The sequence below is a fragment of the Harpegnathos saltator genome, unplaced genomic scaffold (genome assembly GCF_003227715.2).
Source record: "Harpegnathos saltator strain DR-91 unplaced genomic scaffold, Hsal_v8.6 scaffold347, whole genome shotgun sequence".
Classification (NCBI taxonomy): domain Eukaryota; kingdom Metazoa; phylum Arthropoda; class Insecta; order Hymenoptera; family Formicidae; genus Harpegnathos; species Harpegnathos saltator.
This window is the reverse complement of record NW_020230147.1, coordinates 153,460-170,724: the sequence shown is the minus strand read 5'-3', so window position 1 is coordinate 170,724 and position 17,265 is coordinate 153,460. Positions and strand designations below refer to the sequence as shown.

At 34.1% G+C, this 17,265-nt stretch overlaps 1 protein-coding gene across 1 annotated transcript; it reads right to left on the bottom strand.

Annotated features, from left to right (window-relative positions):
- Nucleotides 1-5,393: 5,393 nt before the first annotated feature.
- On the bottom strand, nucleotides 5,394-17,045 carry LOC105186431 (uncharacterized). The gene is made up of 4 exons (XM_011146626.2): nucleotides 16,816-17,045; nucleotides 14,657-14,706; nucleotides 13,398-13,727; nucleotides 5,394-7,288 (listed from the first exon to the last, which is right to left on the bottom strand). The coding sequence occupies exons 1-4, from the start codon at nucleotides 16,825-16,827 to the stop codon at nucleotides 6,457-6,459; spliced, it is 1,224 nt and encodes a 407-aa protein (XP_011144928.1). The 5' UTR covers nucleotides 16,828-17,045; the 3' UTR covers nucleotides 5,394-6,456.
- Between the last annotated feature and the right edge of the window lie 220 nt (nucleotides 17,046-17,265).

Genomic DNA, 17,265 nt, shown 5'->3' with positions numbered 1-17,265 from the left:
CATTCATCAAAACTAATAAAAGAATTTTTCATCATGAAAAAAATGCGAGTTCTTGACTGGCCCTCGCAATCGCCGGACTTGAATCCTAGTGAGCATTTGTGGCAAGAACTCAAACTACGTACAGGAAATAAGAAACACTCCAATAAAGCTGAACTGTGGCAAGATTTGCAAACTCAATGGCAAAATTTACCTCAAGATCGCATTTCTAATTTAATAGCATCAATGCCTCGTCGTTATGTTGCAGTAATTACTTCTAAAAGCATGGCAACAAAATATTAAGTTTAAAAAAATGTTGACAACATTTTCTGTTATTATTTTCCAATAATATATTTTCCTTATGCATAAGAAAACTTTTTGGTGCAATAATTTTGCACTGTTTGTAATAAGACATTGTATAAAAATAAAGTATTTAGAATTATTAAGAGTTTGTAAAGTTTATATAATTGTAGGGTAAATAAATACATTTTGTTTGTATATATGTGTAAAGTTTTTAGTGCTCATTATGAAATGAATATATAATAATAATTGTATGGCTCAAAATTTTTGCACGCTACTGTATATAGCGTGCTCGAGATGGACAAGACGCGTTCGTGTCTCATTGCAGAGAACAGCTTTCTCGACTTTCAACCGTTCAACCGGTCATCGGTCTTCCAGTGAAAGTAACCGGAACGAGAGGGTGCGATCTTTGGCGATGACCGTGATCTCTCAGCGTTATTCAGTATTATTAAATAATTTACGATTTTTATCTTGCAACCAACTCCATAACTACTCGACCATGAAAATGTGTTTTCTTCGAATTATTTTATTATCTGCGCATGCTTTATATTAGAATCTTTATGAAGTGTTTTAACGATACTTACCAATGTGTAAATTCTTGCCATCACAATTTGCTGACATAAACATGTGTGCTATCACAAAAATCTGCAATTACCATTCGTATTTGTAATTGATTATAATTGTAATTGATTAATATATTTTACAGAGAATTAGAAACATACATACATATTGTTAACACTATGCCATCCAATGATACCACGTTGGTGTCATGTGAAAATTTTCGCACAAATGCCGGTGACTACGTTGGTGTGCTATCGAACAAATGCCGAGATATTGAGATATTGATATTAGATATCGAAATTAGTAAAACAAGATTTCTCGAAAAACGCCGGCGACAAGCGGTAGGATTTATATGAGACCTACCGGCGCCAGACCGGCCAAAAAAGAATTTTGGTCACACGTGCGGACGTCAAAGTGTTAAAATGGACTAATGTTACACACACACACACACATGTACACACGCATGCACGCGCATACACATATAACATTCACGTATGCACGCACGCACACATATACACACATACAATTGTTTAAATTTTGTAGAAGTACATACAATTATAATGAATTATATATATTGGGTGAGTGCAAAAGTTCGTGCGGAGTTTCAATAGATGGAGTTATAAGCGTCGTAAAGTGTTGTCATTAATACTTCCATCTACATATTATATAATATTATACGTTGGAAAGGTGACGTCTTCAGCTGTTATTAAAAAAAAAATCATTTGTTTTCATACAAACTGCTTCGAGAAATATCACTTTAAAAATGAGTATCGATAAGGTGCATTTACGGCATGTTATGCTTTACGAGTTTCGGAAGGGAATAAACGTTGCCGCAGCCGTAAAAAACATTCAGGATGTTTATCAGGATGAAGCACCAGCTAAACGAACTGTGGAAAAATGGTTTGCTAAATTTCGGCGCGGAGAATTTAACCTTGAAGACGAGCCACGCTCTGGTCGACCTTCTGACATTGATGACGATGTTTTGCGTACTTTAGTGCTCAATAATCCGCGAATTTCAACAGAAGAAGTTGCTACAGCACTAAACGTTGACCGATCAACCGCTTTTCGGCGTTTAAAAAAGATGGGATTCGATTTGAAGCTCGATATATGGGTGCCCCATTTGCTGACCGAGAAGAACAAAATCAAGCGAATTTCTGCAGCCGTTTCTTTACTCGGGCGGCTCAATAACGAGTCGTTTTTGGATCGACTAGTAACGGGCGATGAGAAATGGGTCCTCTACAACAATGTTCAGCGCAAACGGACATGGAAACAATCAGGTGAGCATGGTGACGCAATGCCAAAGGCCAGTTTGCACCCGATGAAGGTGATGCTCTCTGTTTGGTGGGATTGCAAGGGCATAATCTATTTCGAGCTTCTCCCCGCTGGCGAAACGATTGATTCGGACAAGTACTGTCGCCAATTAACCAATCTGAATCGAGAAATAAAAGAGAAACGTCCGATTTTGTCAAATCGCAAGGGAGTCGTCTTTCATCACGACAACGCCAGACCACACGTTTCGAAAAAGACGCTGCGCAAACTGAAGAGCCTGAAATGGGATGTCTTAACGCATCCACCGTATTCTCCTGATATCGCACCATCTGACTATCACTTGTTCCGGTCATTGTAAAATTATTTAAATGGAAAAAACTTTGACTCTTTGGAGGCCTTAAAAAACGGCATCTCTTCGTTCTTCGAATCTAAACCGCGCAGTTTTTATGATCGAGGCATCCGTATGCTGCCAGAACGTTGGGAAAAGATTATAGAAAACGATGGAGAATATATCATTGATTGAATAAAGATTTTTGTTTTCCTAATCACTGTGTGACTTTTACTCACAAACTCCGCACGAACTTTTGCACTCACCCAATATATAACGTTCAACAAATGCTCAAAAATTGAATCGTAATACACTTTATAACTCATGTCCTAAAATATCTTCGTGTTATTTCTCTGACTGCAGTTCATCGTTCTTTTATACAAGTAGCAGTATTTCGATGTTGTTACTATTCATCAAATCTAACAGCACAAGTATCCAGGAAGCGTCCTAAAGATGTTCTGAGAACGTCTCAATATTCTCAGGAATATCCTCAAGACATTTCTAAGAGATCGTGTGCTATCAGGGAAAACATTGTTACACGTATGAAAGGACGACGAGTTGCACTCAAAGAAACAATACGCCATCTTAAGATACGAGTTATAAAGTATATTGAAATTTATGGTTCAATTTTTGAGCATTTTTTGTGAACGTAATACATGTATAATTCATTATTGTTGTATATACTTCTACAAAATATATACAGCCTATTACTAGAATTGATGAGAATAATAACCGTGTTCATATAAACTTTTTTTTCACAATGACCTGTAAACTATCATCTTCCAAATAATTCTTTTTCTTTTCCTTCCAACTCACTTTGCAAATAAATAATCACTTGATTAGTTCATTTTTTAGTATAAATTACATATTAAATTTGGTATAAATTTTTTGGTATAAATTAAGTTATACTAGAAGATGCGCGATGTTGAGATTTTGGGAAAATTATTATTGTTCTATGCATAGCAGCGTTTACATCGCATGTGTATACATTGTTTATATATGTCAAATATATTCGGATATGTTGTCTATTTAATAATTAAATAATACATATGTTATATATTACAACAAAATATCAGAATAAACATTCCTCGTCTTTTACATACTAACGAAACAAAATAAATATACACAGAAAATAACTTAAAACAGATATTATTTTGTTTACAGAAATAATCGGTATGATTATAAAGTCAACAATCAGCAAATCATTTAACTGTTGTTACATCAATGAATTTAATAACTTTGCCTAAATTTCGATATGTTTAGAGAAATGCATTTTTCTCAAATTTATATGCAATATATCATTTTTATGATAGTAATAATAGTAATAATGAGTCTGTGTTGTATAAACCTAAAAAATACCGATATTATTTATATATATATACTATTGTTTTGTGAAAATAACATCAGTGTGTTATTATATACATGAATTTTAAATATTCGAAACTGTAACAAGATATTTTATAAACTTTATATACACACACATGCGCCACACATATTATACACACAATAAAACATAACACAACATACACATATGTGTATATAAGATGTTCATAGGAAACTAATCAAATGACACTAACATAATATTTCATGTACAAAGTGTATCTGAATTCTTACAGGATAAACTTACAGGACAGATTCTGTTAAGAAAAAATAAGTAAGAAAGTTTTAGTAAACATATATCCACAAAAGTTTGGTTTTCCAAATATAGCTTTGGAAAGATGACAATTAACACGTTTTGTGCTGTGTATACAGGGTGTCTCAGAACTTTGGGACACGGGTTCCGTAGAGACATAGAGCTAAGTGAGAAGAACAAAAAGTCTTGTACCATAATGTGAAAATCGTAACAGCTTTTTAGTAATAACCGCGTAAAGTTAGGCATTTTCCACGCCCATCACGGCTTATAGACGCTGCGCGGCAAGCTGTGTGCGTAGGGGTTGACCGATAAGGCATCTCGCGCTGACTGTCGCGATGGCGTCTTAGCGCTTTGACGCCGCGCGACAGTCAGCGCGAGCCGCGTTATTGCTCAGCCCTTACGCACACAGCTTGCCGCGGAGCATCTATAGGCCGCGCTGGGCGTGGAAAACGCCTAACTTTGCGCTGTTATAATTAAAAAACTATTACGATTTTCACATTATGGCACAGGACTTTTTTGTTCCTCTCACTTAATTCTATATCCCTACGGAGCCCGTGTCCCAAAGTTCTAAGACACCCTGTATACCGATGACACATATTAAATTTTTCGCTCAGGCCGCATGTATCACCGATAATACACCGATAATACACAATATGGTAATTATTCTATATAAGCTAGTTGCTTATCGATCAATAAATTAATGAATATATCAATGAATATAATAAAATATTTTATTATAACATATCTACCTTTACGCAAAATATTAAATGGTTTGAATAAAAGTCGCGCAAAAACAGCTCAGCACGGAACCAGTTAAAGAAAATATGTCGCAATAAGTGGATTATGAATACTTTGAATTGAAATTTCCAATGCCAACACTGTTTATTTATTCTGAAGATAATACCTTCCAATTTTGATAATTTCTGAATATTAACCGAAGAATAATTTATTGTGATATTACTATATTGTTATCGTTTTACGCAAGTGAAAAAAAAGACATATTTTCTCTTGATATAATGGATATCTTCTATACTTTCGAGCATCTTGTAGATATATATGATACAAATTTTAAATAATTTCCATAACAATATCTCTAAAATTACTTATATGTGAAACATGATTTAATAAATAAAAAATATATTTTAATTGAGATTGTGGCGGCTACATCTCAGAAAGTTTTTCAGAAACTCATCTCAAAAACTAAACATTTGAAGGCATATATATTTACTATTAAAACATTTTTACTTATCTTTTATGTAAAATCTATTCTGTGAGTTTATGTCGGTGAAGTTCAGATACATCCTATATAATGAATCGTTATGTCGGTGAAGTTCAGATACATCCTATATAATGAACATTTTAACATTATTATTATGCAATATTGAATATTATTAGTTGCAGTTGATATTTTTATCGTCTGAAGAATAATCGTCCCGATTTCTTCTCATATTCGATAATTGTAAAATATTTAATTGTTCTGCGAAGAATAATTCTATGGAGAATAACTCGGGGAAATAAAGCTGTAAAACGTCGCAATATAAAATTAATAGGAGACATCTAAATTTCGAAAACTATTGGGGTATTTGTGCAGGCATCACCGTGTCAAATTTCTTAAGTAATATTAAAGTGTTTTAACCTAGATATATGAAGAAAACTCAGACAAGCTAATCGAGATTAAAATTTGCTCGAAATTTATATATCTTACAAACGTGCAATCACGCTTTAACTCCCTATTCAGAACCAAAGAGGAAATATAAGATTCATGAAATATTAAGAAATTCTCTTTGCGTAATTTCTAGACTATTCTCTCGTATTAAATGATCATCGTAAAAATCGGACTTTGTTATCGTCGTCAATCCAATAATATTTTCTCAAACGAGAGAGCGTTATCGCTATAACGATATAAGGATGTCAAAATAAAAAAAACGAAGGGATCGTAGACGAGATTTAAATCAAAAGCAAGATTGTAAAATCACATATCGTGCACACGTAAGCGCGCGTGCACATACACACACACATATAGAACATATTATCATTGCACCGTGGTAGTCGCATATATTGTTGATTGAAATTCTGCTGTACGTTTGACGTAATTTCGCCGTAGTTCGAATTTCAATATTTAAGGCCAAATGTCGCGGCCTCTATATTCAGTTTCGTGTAATATATTGAATATGTAATATACATTTATACTGTGTGTATATTTAGACTGTATTCCTATACTGACCATCAATACTGAAAATCTATATTTTATGTTGAATATGCTATACATTTTTAATATTGGCAGTGAATATTGGAACATAGTTCTAGGAAGTAACGAAAAACTGAACTCGCCAAAATTATATCCAAAATTAATCGAAGTCCGGATGGCACGGCCTGTATACGGCCGTAACTATCCTTGGTGTGGCACGACTCCGGCTGATATACCCACATTCATAGAGAGCGGCGGCAATAGATGGTACGGTGTGTTGTGAATAGGCATTGTTCTGAAATCATGGCTCGTGGACTCTGCATGGTCCTCTCGTACGTCGTAGCCTTGTTTAGACTGAGCGAAGTTGGACATCCAACCAGTGCCTGTACTGCCATAACCGGTACCGTCAACCGATAGACCGGTTGATGGAAAACTATCGACAGCATGTAACGACTGATGAACGCTAGAATAACTGTTGGGTCTTACACCATTGGATAACACACTCGGCCAGGTCTTGGTGAGTTCTTCTAATTTTCTATGATATTCGTCCAGGGATACAGTATCCCTTAATACGATACCATCCTTATTACCTGCGATAGTAGCTGGTGGTATACCAGCCGGCAATACTACAGCACCTTGCATACCGGTGACGGCGGCGGCATTAGTCGCAGTAGCGGCCGTAACAACAGCGGGAATATGACCGTATGCGGCTGGTGAAGCGTCCTTGGGTAGTTCATTGTCCTTCGCCAAGGAATCCCTATTCTTTTCCACAGCATTATTGAGAGCTTGTTGATTTCTCAGACTAAGATCTTTCTCAATCGAACGAGAGGCGTAATATTTGTTCCTAGTATCTTTCAAGGTATTTTGCAGCTCACTCCTAGCAGCGCCCTCCATATCGGAGAAGAACGAGTCGATATGCGAGCTATCGTAGGTATGTGCGTTCGCTGATGCTGCATATTCCTGACCTACCGATGTGATACCAGTCGACGGATAGTTCGGAACGATAGGTTGACGTTCGTAAGCACCGGCATATCTGCTTGAAAAGAAAGGAAGTGATTCGAATCATACTAAAAAAAGTTGGTTGCATGTGAAACTTTAAAATATATATACTAAGAACTCCATGATAAATTTGAGCAATATTATGGTATTATCTCTAAAATCTGCTTCGTAAAATTAAATATTTGTTTAAGAGCTGAAGATACTATATTACCATCTTGTTCCCGCTTATCTATCTTATATAAATGTATAAGTGACTTTAAGTGACACCAAGGTGAAAATTATAATAGATTCATCGGTCTTGTTCGGTTAACTTTATTGAACAAATCTGTGCATACGACAATACGATATGATTTCTATGAGTATAAAATCAATCCACACAAATCTGCATAATCGTTTAATGCATATGCAGAGGAAGTTAACCCATTATGGTTTAGACAATAAAAAATTATCCTTTGTATTTATTATGCAACTCATTATGCATTTCATTATGCAACTGTGCAGGTTTATATGTGTGTGTATGTGTGTGTGTGTGTGTGTGTGTGTGTGTGTGTGTGTGTGTATATATATATATGGTTGTCTAAAAAGTATTGAGCCTTTTACGCACGAGATAGCGTTAGTGTCCCAAATCTCAGGGTATATCAGTCGCAGCAGGTCAGGCCTAACGTTATTTGACAGCTGACAGTTGAAGCTAGTAGACGTACAAAAAGTGTTGGAATTCTTATAATCAGACATAAGGTATTGCACCATGAAGATGAATGAACTTTCCGCAAAATTGCGCTACATTTTACAATTTTATTTCGATAAAGGCGCAAATGCTGCGTAGGCCCGTGAAGAAATTTGTGCTGTTTATGGGCAATATATGTTATAAAAGCAACAGCCAAAAGATGTTTCAGTCGCTTTCGTTCTGGAAATTTCGATGTCCAAGATGCTCCTCGCAGTGGGCGACCAATCACAGAAAAAGTGGATGATATTCTGGCAAAAGTCGAGCAAAACCGGCATGTAAGAAGTCATAATATCGCCAATGACCTAAACATCCATCACCAAACACTGTTAAACCATTTGGAGAAAGCTGGCTACAAAAAGAAGCTCGATGTTTGGATGCCACATGATCTGACGCAAAAAAATTTACTCGATCGAATTTTTATCTGCGAATCTCTACTGAAACGTATCGAAATCGAATTTCTGAAGCGGTTGATCACGAGTGATGAAAAGTGGATAATCTACGACAACAATGTGTGAAAAAGATCGTGGTCGAAGCGAGGAGAAATCTGTGGCAAAGCCTACACTGATGTCCAGGAAGGTATGCTGTGTGTTTGGTGGGATTGAAAGGGCATCGTGCATCACAAGCTGCTGTCGCCAGGCAGAACGATAGACTCGGACCTGTACTGTCAACAATTAGCGCAATTGCACCTAGCAATTCAACAGAAAGGGTATCGTATACCACGCTGACAACGTCAATCCGCATACATCTTTAACGACCCGTTAAAAATTGAAAGAACTTGGCTGGAAGGTTTCAATGCATCCACCATATAGCCCGGACCTGGCACCGTCAGATTATAATTTGTTTCGGTCTCTGCAGAACTTCTTGAATGGTGTTAAGTTAGTTTCAAAAGAGGCCTGTGAAAACCACGTGCCACAATTTTTAACCAGAAATCACAGAAGTTCTATAGCGACGGGATTATGATATTGCCGGAAAAATGGTAGAAGGTCATCGAATAAAATGGTGCATATGTGGTTTCATAATGTTATTTTCAAATAACAATAAACGTATTCTCAATTTTGACATCCAAAGGCTCAATACTTTTTAGACAACCTAATATATATATATATATATATATATATATTAGGTTGTCTAAATATAGCAGTGTATATATATTCAGTATACCAAACATGCCCTCAGATATCAGGGGTTACAGGGGTGGAGATGCATCGCATGGAAAAAATGGAGATACATTCTTAAAGTAGAGACTTCAAGCTTCACTTTGAATGGAAAATTATTAGTCTACAATAATTTTCCGCAAAATAATCGCCAGTCAAAATTGACCAATTTTCGGCAACAAATTATCTATGCCATAATTCTTTTGAGCAGTGTATACAGGATGTCCAATTTTAATATTCCACCTCAAATAACTTTTCAGAATTGAAATTTCAAGGAAAATGATCTAAATAAAAGTTGTAGGGATTTAAGTGAGCTACATTATAATGACCTTGACTTTGACCTTGATCTCTATTTTTAGGGTTATTTGAAGGTCAACTTGTGTTTTTCTAAATGGGAACCTTTATTTTTTATTACACTGTTTTTTCCACTAGTTAATTTGGACAACTTTTGTCTAAAACATTTTTTTATTTGCTTAATATTTTTTGAGATATTTGAAGAAAACTTGATAATTTTTTCAATATTTAACTTACGATATCTCACTATTTGTCGGAGGAAAAAGTGGTACTAAACTTTCTTGCTTTATTTAGTCTCAAGAATATATTGCTACAACAGCGCCCCGATTATTGTTAATTTGATAATTTTGAAATTTCCAAAAGTCAGTAAGTTAACAAAAGTCAGGGCGCTATTGTAACAATATATTTTTGAGACTAAATAAAACAGAAATTCTAGTACCATTTTTTCTTCCGACAAATAGTTAGCAAGATATCGTAAGTTAAATATTGAAAAAGTTATCAAGTTTTCCTCAAATAATTCAAAAAATATTAGGCAAATAAAAAACTGTTTTAGACAAAAGGTGTTCAAATTAATTGGTAGAAAAGAACGGTGTAATAAAAGATAGAGATTCCTATTTAAAAAACACAAGTTGACCTTCAAATGACCTTCAAGGTCGACGTTAAGGTCAAATTTGAGGTAACAAAAAAATAGAACTTTATGAACCCTAAAACTTTTGTTCGGAACATTTTTCCCTATAATGCGTAGATTCTGAGATAGGGGGGAGGTCCGTTCTTTTTTGAAAATTTGGTGTACACAGGGTGCACGATTTATCTGAAGACATTGAGATATCTCGAGAACTATGCATTGGATAAAAAAAGTGGTTAATGAAAGTTGTTAGTCTTGAAGGGGGACATTCAATGATACCAAACTCGACCTCCCACCCCACCCCCTGGGAGTGGAGGTTGGGGGCAACTTTGAAATTTTAAATGGAAACCCCCATTTTTTATTGCAGATACGGATTCTACGCCACAAAATACGTAAATTTTGTCCGAAACTTTTTTTTTTATTCGTGATAGATGGCACTGTAATCGCAAAAAATTATATTTTCCGCAATTCTCTAGAAATGATCATTGGATTGAGAAATAAAAAATACCTGTTCAATATTTTTAAAGAACATAATAAAAGTTATTCCCCCCCATCCTCTCGGGGTAGGGTGGGTGATAACGTTCAAATCTCAAATGGGGACCCACATTTTTCATTGCAGAATTAGATTGTACGTGAAATTTTTATTGAAATAATTTTTTTCACTCGTGATAGATAGCGTTGAATTTTTCCGAGAAACTACTTTTAGCGTTACATAGGAACAACGATGAGGACGTAGTAGTTTTATGTTCCCTTCGGGTGCTTTTTTAATGTGAGTCCCCTTGCCTCTCACAGATCGGGGTGTTTTTTTAATGTGAGTCCCCTTGCCTCTCACTGTTCAATTAATTAGAGTAAGTGTTCGAAATTTTTACCTTCAACTTCAATACACTTATTGATCTTTTTTTCAAATGACTGTACACAGGATAGAAGCATATCTGCGGGAGTTTCAGCGCAAACGTTTCTTATGCGTTCTACCATATTTTCACGAGTTGTTGGCACTTGTTGATAAACTTTATCTTTTAGGTAACCCCACAGAAAGAAATCCGGCGATGTTAAATCAGGCGACCTAGCAGGCCAATTAATCGGGCCACCTCTGCCAATCCATCTCTGCCTTTTATAATAAGCCGTAGTTCGCCATACACCCACAGTGGCGCGTCGAGCAGTTCCCTCTTCGATTCGGGTTCCCAATTGAGATTTGAACGTTACCACCCACCCTACCCCGAGAGGATGGGGGGGGAATAACTTTTATTATGTTCTTTAAAAAATTGAACAGGTATTTTTTATTTCTCAATCCAATGATCATTTCTGGAGAATTGCGGAAAATATAATTTTTTGCGATTACAGCGCCATCTATCACGAATAAAAAAAAAAGTTTCGGACAAAATTTACGTATTCTGTGGCGTAGAATCCGTATCTGCAATAAAAAATGGGGGTTTCCATTTAAGATTTCAAAGTTGCCCCCAACCCCCACCCCCAGGAGGTGGGGTGGGAGGTCGAGTTTGGTATCATTGGATGTCCCCCTTCGAGACTAACAACTTTCATTAACCACTTTTTTTATCCAATGCATAGTTCTCGAGATATTTCAATGTCTTCAGATAAATCGTGCACTCTGTATATGTATATATGTGTGTATGATATATATGTATACATATGCATATATAGGGTGTATAAAAAGTATCGGGACGGTGAAAAATTACAAAAACTAAACATTTTAGAAAAAAAGGTTTCGAATAAAAATTGTAGGGTTGCAAAATATCTATTTACTGACATTACGAGTTTGACCTTGGGTGGCATCGCCAAAATTAGGACATAGTCACCTTAAATTTTTTTAATAGTAATCTCTGTTTTCTATTGCATATTCTTGTAGGTCTTCTTCAAACCTTTTTACTATAATTTTTTCTACTTTGAATAAGCCGTTTCGAAGTTATTGAGCTTTTTATGATAAGATGTGCAGCCAACCAAGACAAGATCAAAGAAGTATCCAACCAGTCAAGGCAAGATCAAAGAAATATTCAGCCAGCCAAGGCAAGATCAAAAATGTATCCAACCAACTAAGGCAAGATGATCACAAAGGGAAATCAGCAATTGAAAACGCGATGAATGTATCAAATGCTCAAATTGTTCATCATTCATTGTTTGATAATGCGTTAACCGATGCCTGCTGCGGCAGGCCTTCCTGTTTTAAGACGATTTTTAACGCTTCCTGTTTCTTCAAACCACCTTGCAGTTCTTTCAACAGTTGATTTCGAAATAGGAGTATTCTCATCTCGAAAAATTACATTGAAAAGATCCTTTACATCTTGATACGATCTTAATCTATCACTCCAGCCCCTCATCATCAAGACAGATATTCTATCGCGTTCGGTAAGGTGTTGCATTTTATTTGCATATTAATTGCACATTAATTGATGAAAATTGTCGTGATGGAAATTTTGAAACAAATGAATAACTATCAAGAATGAATAACTATCAGTAAAATGAACATTAAAATGAACTAAATGAAAAAAAATGTACAGAAATAAGTAAAATAAAAATTGAAGAAATCCTTACAAAAGCATTGGAGAATAATGTTAATCTCTAAGAGAAAAAGTAAAGTCTAACGAATAAGCTAGGAAACAAAAAGATTTATCCAATAAACAGAAATTTGTATTAATTAGATAACAAAATTAATAATTCAATTGATAATTAAAGAAAGAAAAATCAGTAAGAAAAATCATTTATGTTTTCTGTATGAAACAACGCGTATTATGTACAAGTAATGTGTTCTACTTCAAGTCAAATTCATTGCAATTAATTTGAAATGATTCGAAGGTGAATTTTAGTGCTGTTATAAATTTAGTACATTAGTATTACCTTTTTTAATATTACATGTGTCTGAAATATATATATATATATATATAAGTCACGAAATTGCTCCAGCCGCTAGCTGGATATCTTATCATAAAAAGCTCGATAACTTCGAAACAGCTTACTCAAAGTGGAAAAAATTATAGTGCTTTAAAAAGATCTTAAAAAGGGCTACAAGAATATGCAATAAAAATAGAGTCCCATTAAAAAAATTCAAAGTGACCTTGTCCTGGCCTTGGCGACGTCACTTAAGGTCAAAATCATAATATCAGTAAATATATCTTTTTAAACCCTACAATTTTTATTTAAAACATTTTTTTCTAAAATGCTTAGTTTTTGTGATATTTCATCGGTACTTTTCATACATCCTGTATATACACATATATATATATACATACATATACACACACACATATATACTCACATATATAACATATATATATGTATATATACACACATTATATATAAGGCAGGTCTTTGTAGTTACGAAATGAAACTGTACCTCTCATGCACGAACGGTAAGCCACTACTCTTGATATTCTCATACGGAATGTACCCTTTGCCAAACGAGATGCCGTGACTAATATCTTTACCATGCGGTATGTGTACGTGATTTGCAGTATTGTGACTTTGGTCAAAATCATCGCCTCCCTGCGGATATGGCAACGGTCGATATGGTTTCCTGTTGTAATAACGATTACCATAATTGTAGTACGCGTGACGATGAAAATCATTGCCGCTGTAAGATGATTTTTTATAATGTGTTGAAGGAGGCCTCCATGGCACCGCAGGACTTCGTCTTACATGTCGAGATACGAGCACTACTACTTTTCTGAAAATCGAGAAAGGAATATTTAGATTTCTAAATGCCACATTTTTTATCTTTATTTATCATGCATGTTTCTTATCTATTTAATAAATCTATTTAAATATGTTCAAAACAATAATATGTGAGTTTTTAATTACTCAGGACATAATTACATATATACATATGTACATATGTACATATGTAGAATGCAGTCACGTGATCCTCGAAACAAAACAAATTCATCACAAGAAAAACGCCACTGATGCGTTTACATTAAATTTAAATGTGAATAGGAGCTTTATACGAACACTGAAATATTCAAAGCAAAATGTAATTTTCACTTTCTACCAAAGGAATTGAATTTAGTGGAAGAAATTTTTCAATTCGGAGATAGTCTATAAAATATCGCTATAACCGATTCTATAACCGTGACCAAAGAAAGTTTTTCGCGACCAATATAACTATAAAATGGTGTTATGAAGAAAGAGTCTACTTTCACACGTTTTATGTTCCACAAAAACCGCACGAACCAGATTCCGCGGCAATCATGTTCCACTTCAAAGTTCTTAAGGGAATAATAGTCTTCTCTCGTGTAATGGATATGTGACAAAAGGAAAGTTATTTTTAAATTCTACAAAAATATCTACAATAATAAATTCTACAAAAATATTTAGAATTTACAGCATAATAACTTAATAATACATGATATACGTCATTCTTTTCTTTTTTATCAAAATAATAATTTGACCATCTGTGAAAATGAGTTCTTTAATCAATAGAGAAAAGTTGAACAAAATCTTTTCATTGGACAGATATGCATTCTTACTTTCCTTTATAAACAAAGTGAAAATGAAATGAAGACGCATCTATTTAAGTAGCCGTCAACTTTCGATCGTACTGATGTGAAACTAACATAAACACTTAGCTTTAATTAGATCCGGTTGAGTACTCACGCATGAACAAGAAGAGGTTCACTAATTACTAGCAGTAGAACGCAGAAGGCCTGTAAATATTAATTAACGATTAATACTCATTTAAACAATAACAAGCACCATACAATAAACGAACTATCGTTTAATATCAAGTGATTGACAAAAGATTTTCATGTCAAATTATGAACATTCAACCACCTATACAATCATGTTTGTGATTATTTGCGAAACACGTACTTCCACTATATTACAGTTGTTATTAGTGTTCAATTTATGGTAGGCCGATATAATTATCGAAATCCTGTGAGATCAACAATTCATGTAGTTATCGGTCGCATCTCTTCTTCTACAATTTTATTGATAAGTATAAATGTGGCTTTCACATAAGATGAAAGTTAATGCACTACAAATACGATGTGAATTGTTTCATATCATATTTGTCAGTTTTGAGAGGAAGTTTGAGGAGCTTGTCATTTTTCGAAACAATGTCACATATGCACAATAACTCGGAATTATTGCCCATGATTTCTTTTACCTTTTAAATACATTAAAACAAATTATCTTCTTTTTTAGTTTCATTATTGAACTAATCATACAGTTAATATATATCCATCCATTAATATATTAACTGCAAAGCGTATTTCAGCTTACTTTTCATCTACACACCAATTATTTCAACAAGATTCATAATGTACACATGTGATTATTTTGAAAATTTTAATAAATGAAAATATTAATCGATTTATTGTATTTTGCTTGTGCTTTTTCATTATTATTAAATATAGTTATAATCTTGTAAATACAAATAATTGTGTTATAGATATCTGTAATATTCATTATATTACAGTCACTACATGCAAAGCAATGACTTAGTAATATCAGTTAAATCTCAATATGAATTCAGATGAATCTTTGAACTTAACTGAAAATTATATGGTTCTCTGTTTTAACTTTTGTTATTAAATTTACTGTCATTAACATTTGGCTGTCATAGATAAAATACATTTACTATGAGATATAAATTTATTAGCTGAAATCTTATGTGCCTAAATTTCGAGTATTTGGCTCTATGAAGTATTAACCTTATAGACTGTCCTACCTCATCCCGCACATGACTATTATATCATTAACTGTTATTTTGCATAAAAGTACATTTTGCTGTACATTTTGCATAAAAAGCAAGATGCTTTATTATTCCTTCGAGTAAAAATTAAACTATTTGGACCTATACAGAATTTTTATTAGTTATAAAATAATAAGAAAATATAATTTTTATCTAAATTATTCACTCTTTTTCTATTATATTAAATTATATTATTGGAAATTTATGTAACTACGCCGAATATTCAAGATAAATATTATAATAAGTAAAATATTTAGCTCATAGTTCAAAGGTTTGAATTTCCCGAATTCCACCAGTGCATCTCAAGAACTATGTAACATTGTGTGTGTGAAATCAGAGAAAATCTAATTTTAAAATAAAATTAGCATGCAATAACACCTTCTTAAGAACAATTTCTGTCAAAAAATGAAGATAAATTTCTAATAAGAAATATGAATATAATTTTAATACTATTATGCGTGACTTAGCTAATATTTTTTCTTTATAAGTTCAAGTAGTTAATCAATAAATTAAGTTTCAGTAACAATGATACTAGTTATCCCCATTTTAAAGACAAATTTTAACTAACTTAACTTCATTCTAACTTCTGTAATTTTTTTCTGCATGGAATGAATGACAAGACGTAAATAAAAAATTCGCGACTGGTTACCAGTGATTATCATGACAATGAACGTGCTAATATATTTTTTATATTTGGTGATTAATATTGTTATCATAATATATATAAATTATAATAAATAAACAATTATAATATTACGGAATTATAATAAATAAAAAAATTCTAAAAGTTGTCAACTTGCAGATAAAATTAGCCCTTTCATAACTATTGTAACACATCTTTCTCCTTTTATAAGCTGTTCATTCGTTCTTTAACGTTTACACTTTAATGCTCTGAAAGTAACGATTGCAAGAAAAAAAGAAGAAAAACAAAAATTTTTAAAAATTAATTTCGTCACGAAAGAAGCTAGTAGATTTCATAAAATACCGTAAGTAAACTGTAAGTTGTAAACCGTTATAATTTGTTATCGGATAGCAAAGTTCAAATGCTCAGACTTACTGAGCACCGCATGCTGTTGGCCCTTGAATTGCTCGCACCGCTAGATCCGATTGATAGTATCCGCGTCCTAATTGCCTTGTCGCGTTACTGCTGTTGTTGTAACGAAAAGACCAAGTTTCGTTCACCACCTGTTGACCGATTGACAAAGGAGTTTAAGTTTGATCTGACGTGTTCGGATTTGGCGTATGTTCGTCACCGCAGACGTTCCAAGATGTATTGCGGCTACCCGCGCTACGCCTCTTCTCTTTTATACAAGATAAAAAGAGTATAGACTGTTGCGCGCTGCAATTCTCCCACCGGTGGAAATTGTACGTAAACGAGAGCGAGTCCGTGCTGTTCATGGCGCGAATGGAAATAGAAAACGGACGGGCGAATAGACCGGGAGCCCGTGATCTTCTACGCTGAATACGCTGCAGGTGAGCCGTTAGATTTTTGTTTAGGGAGAAATCG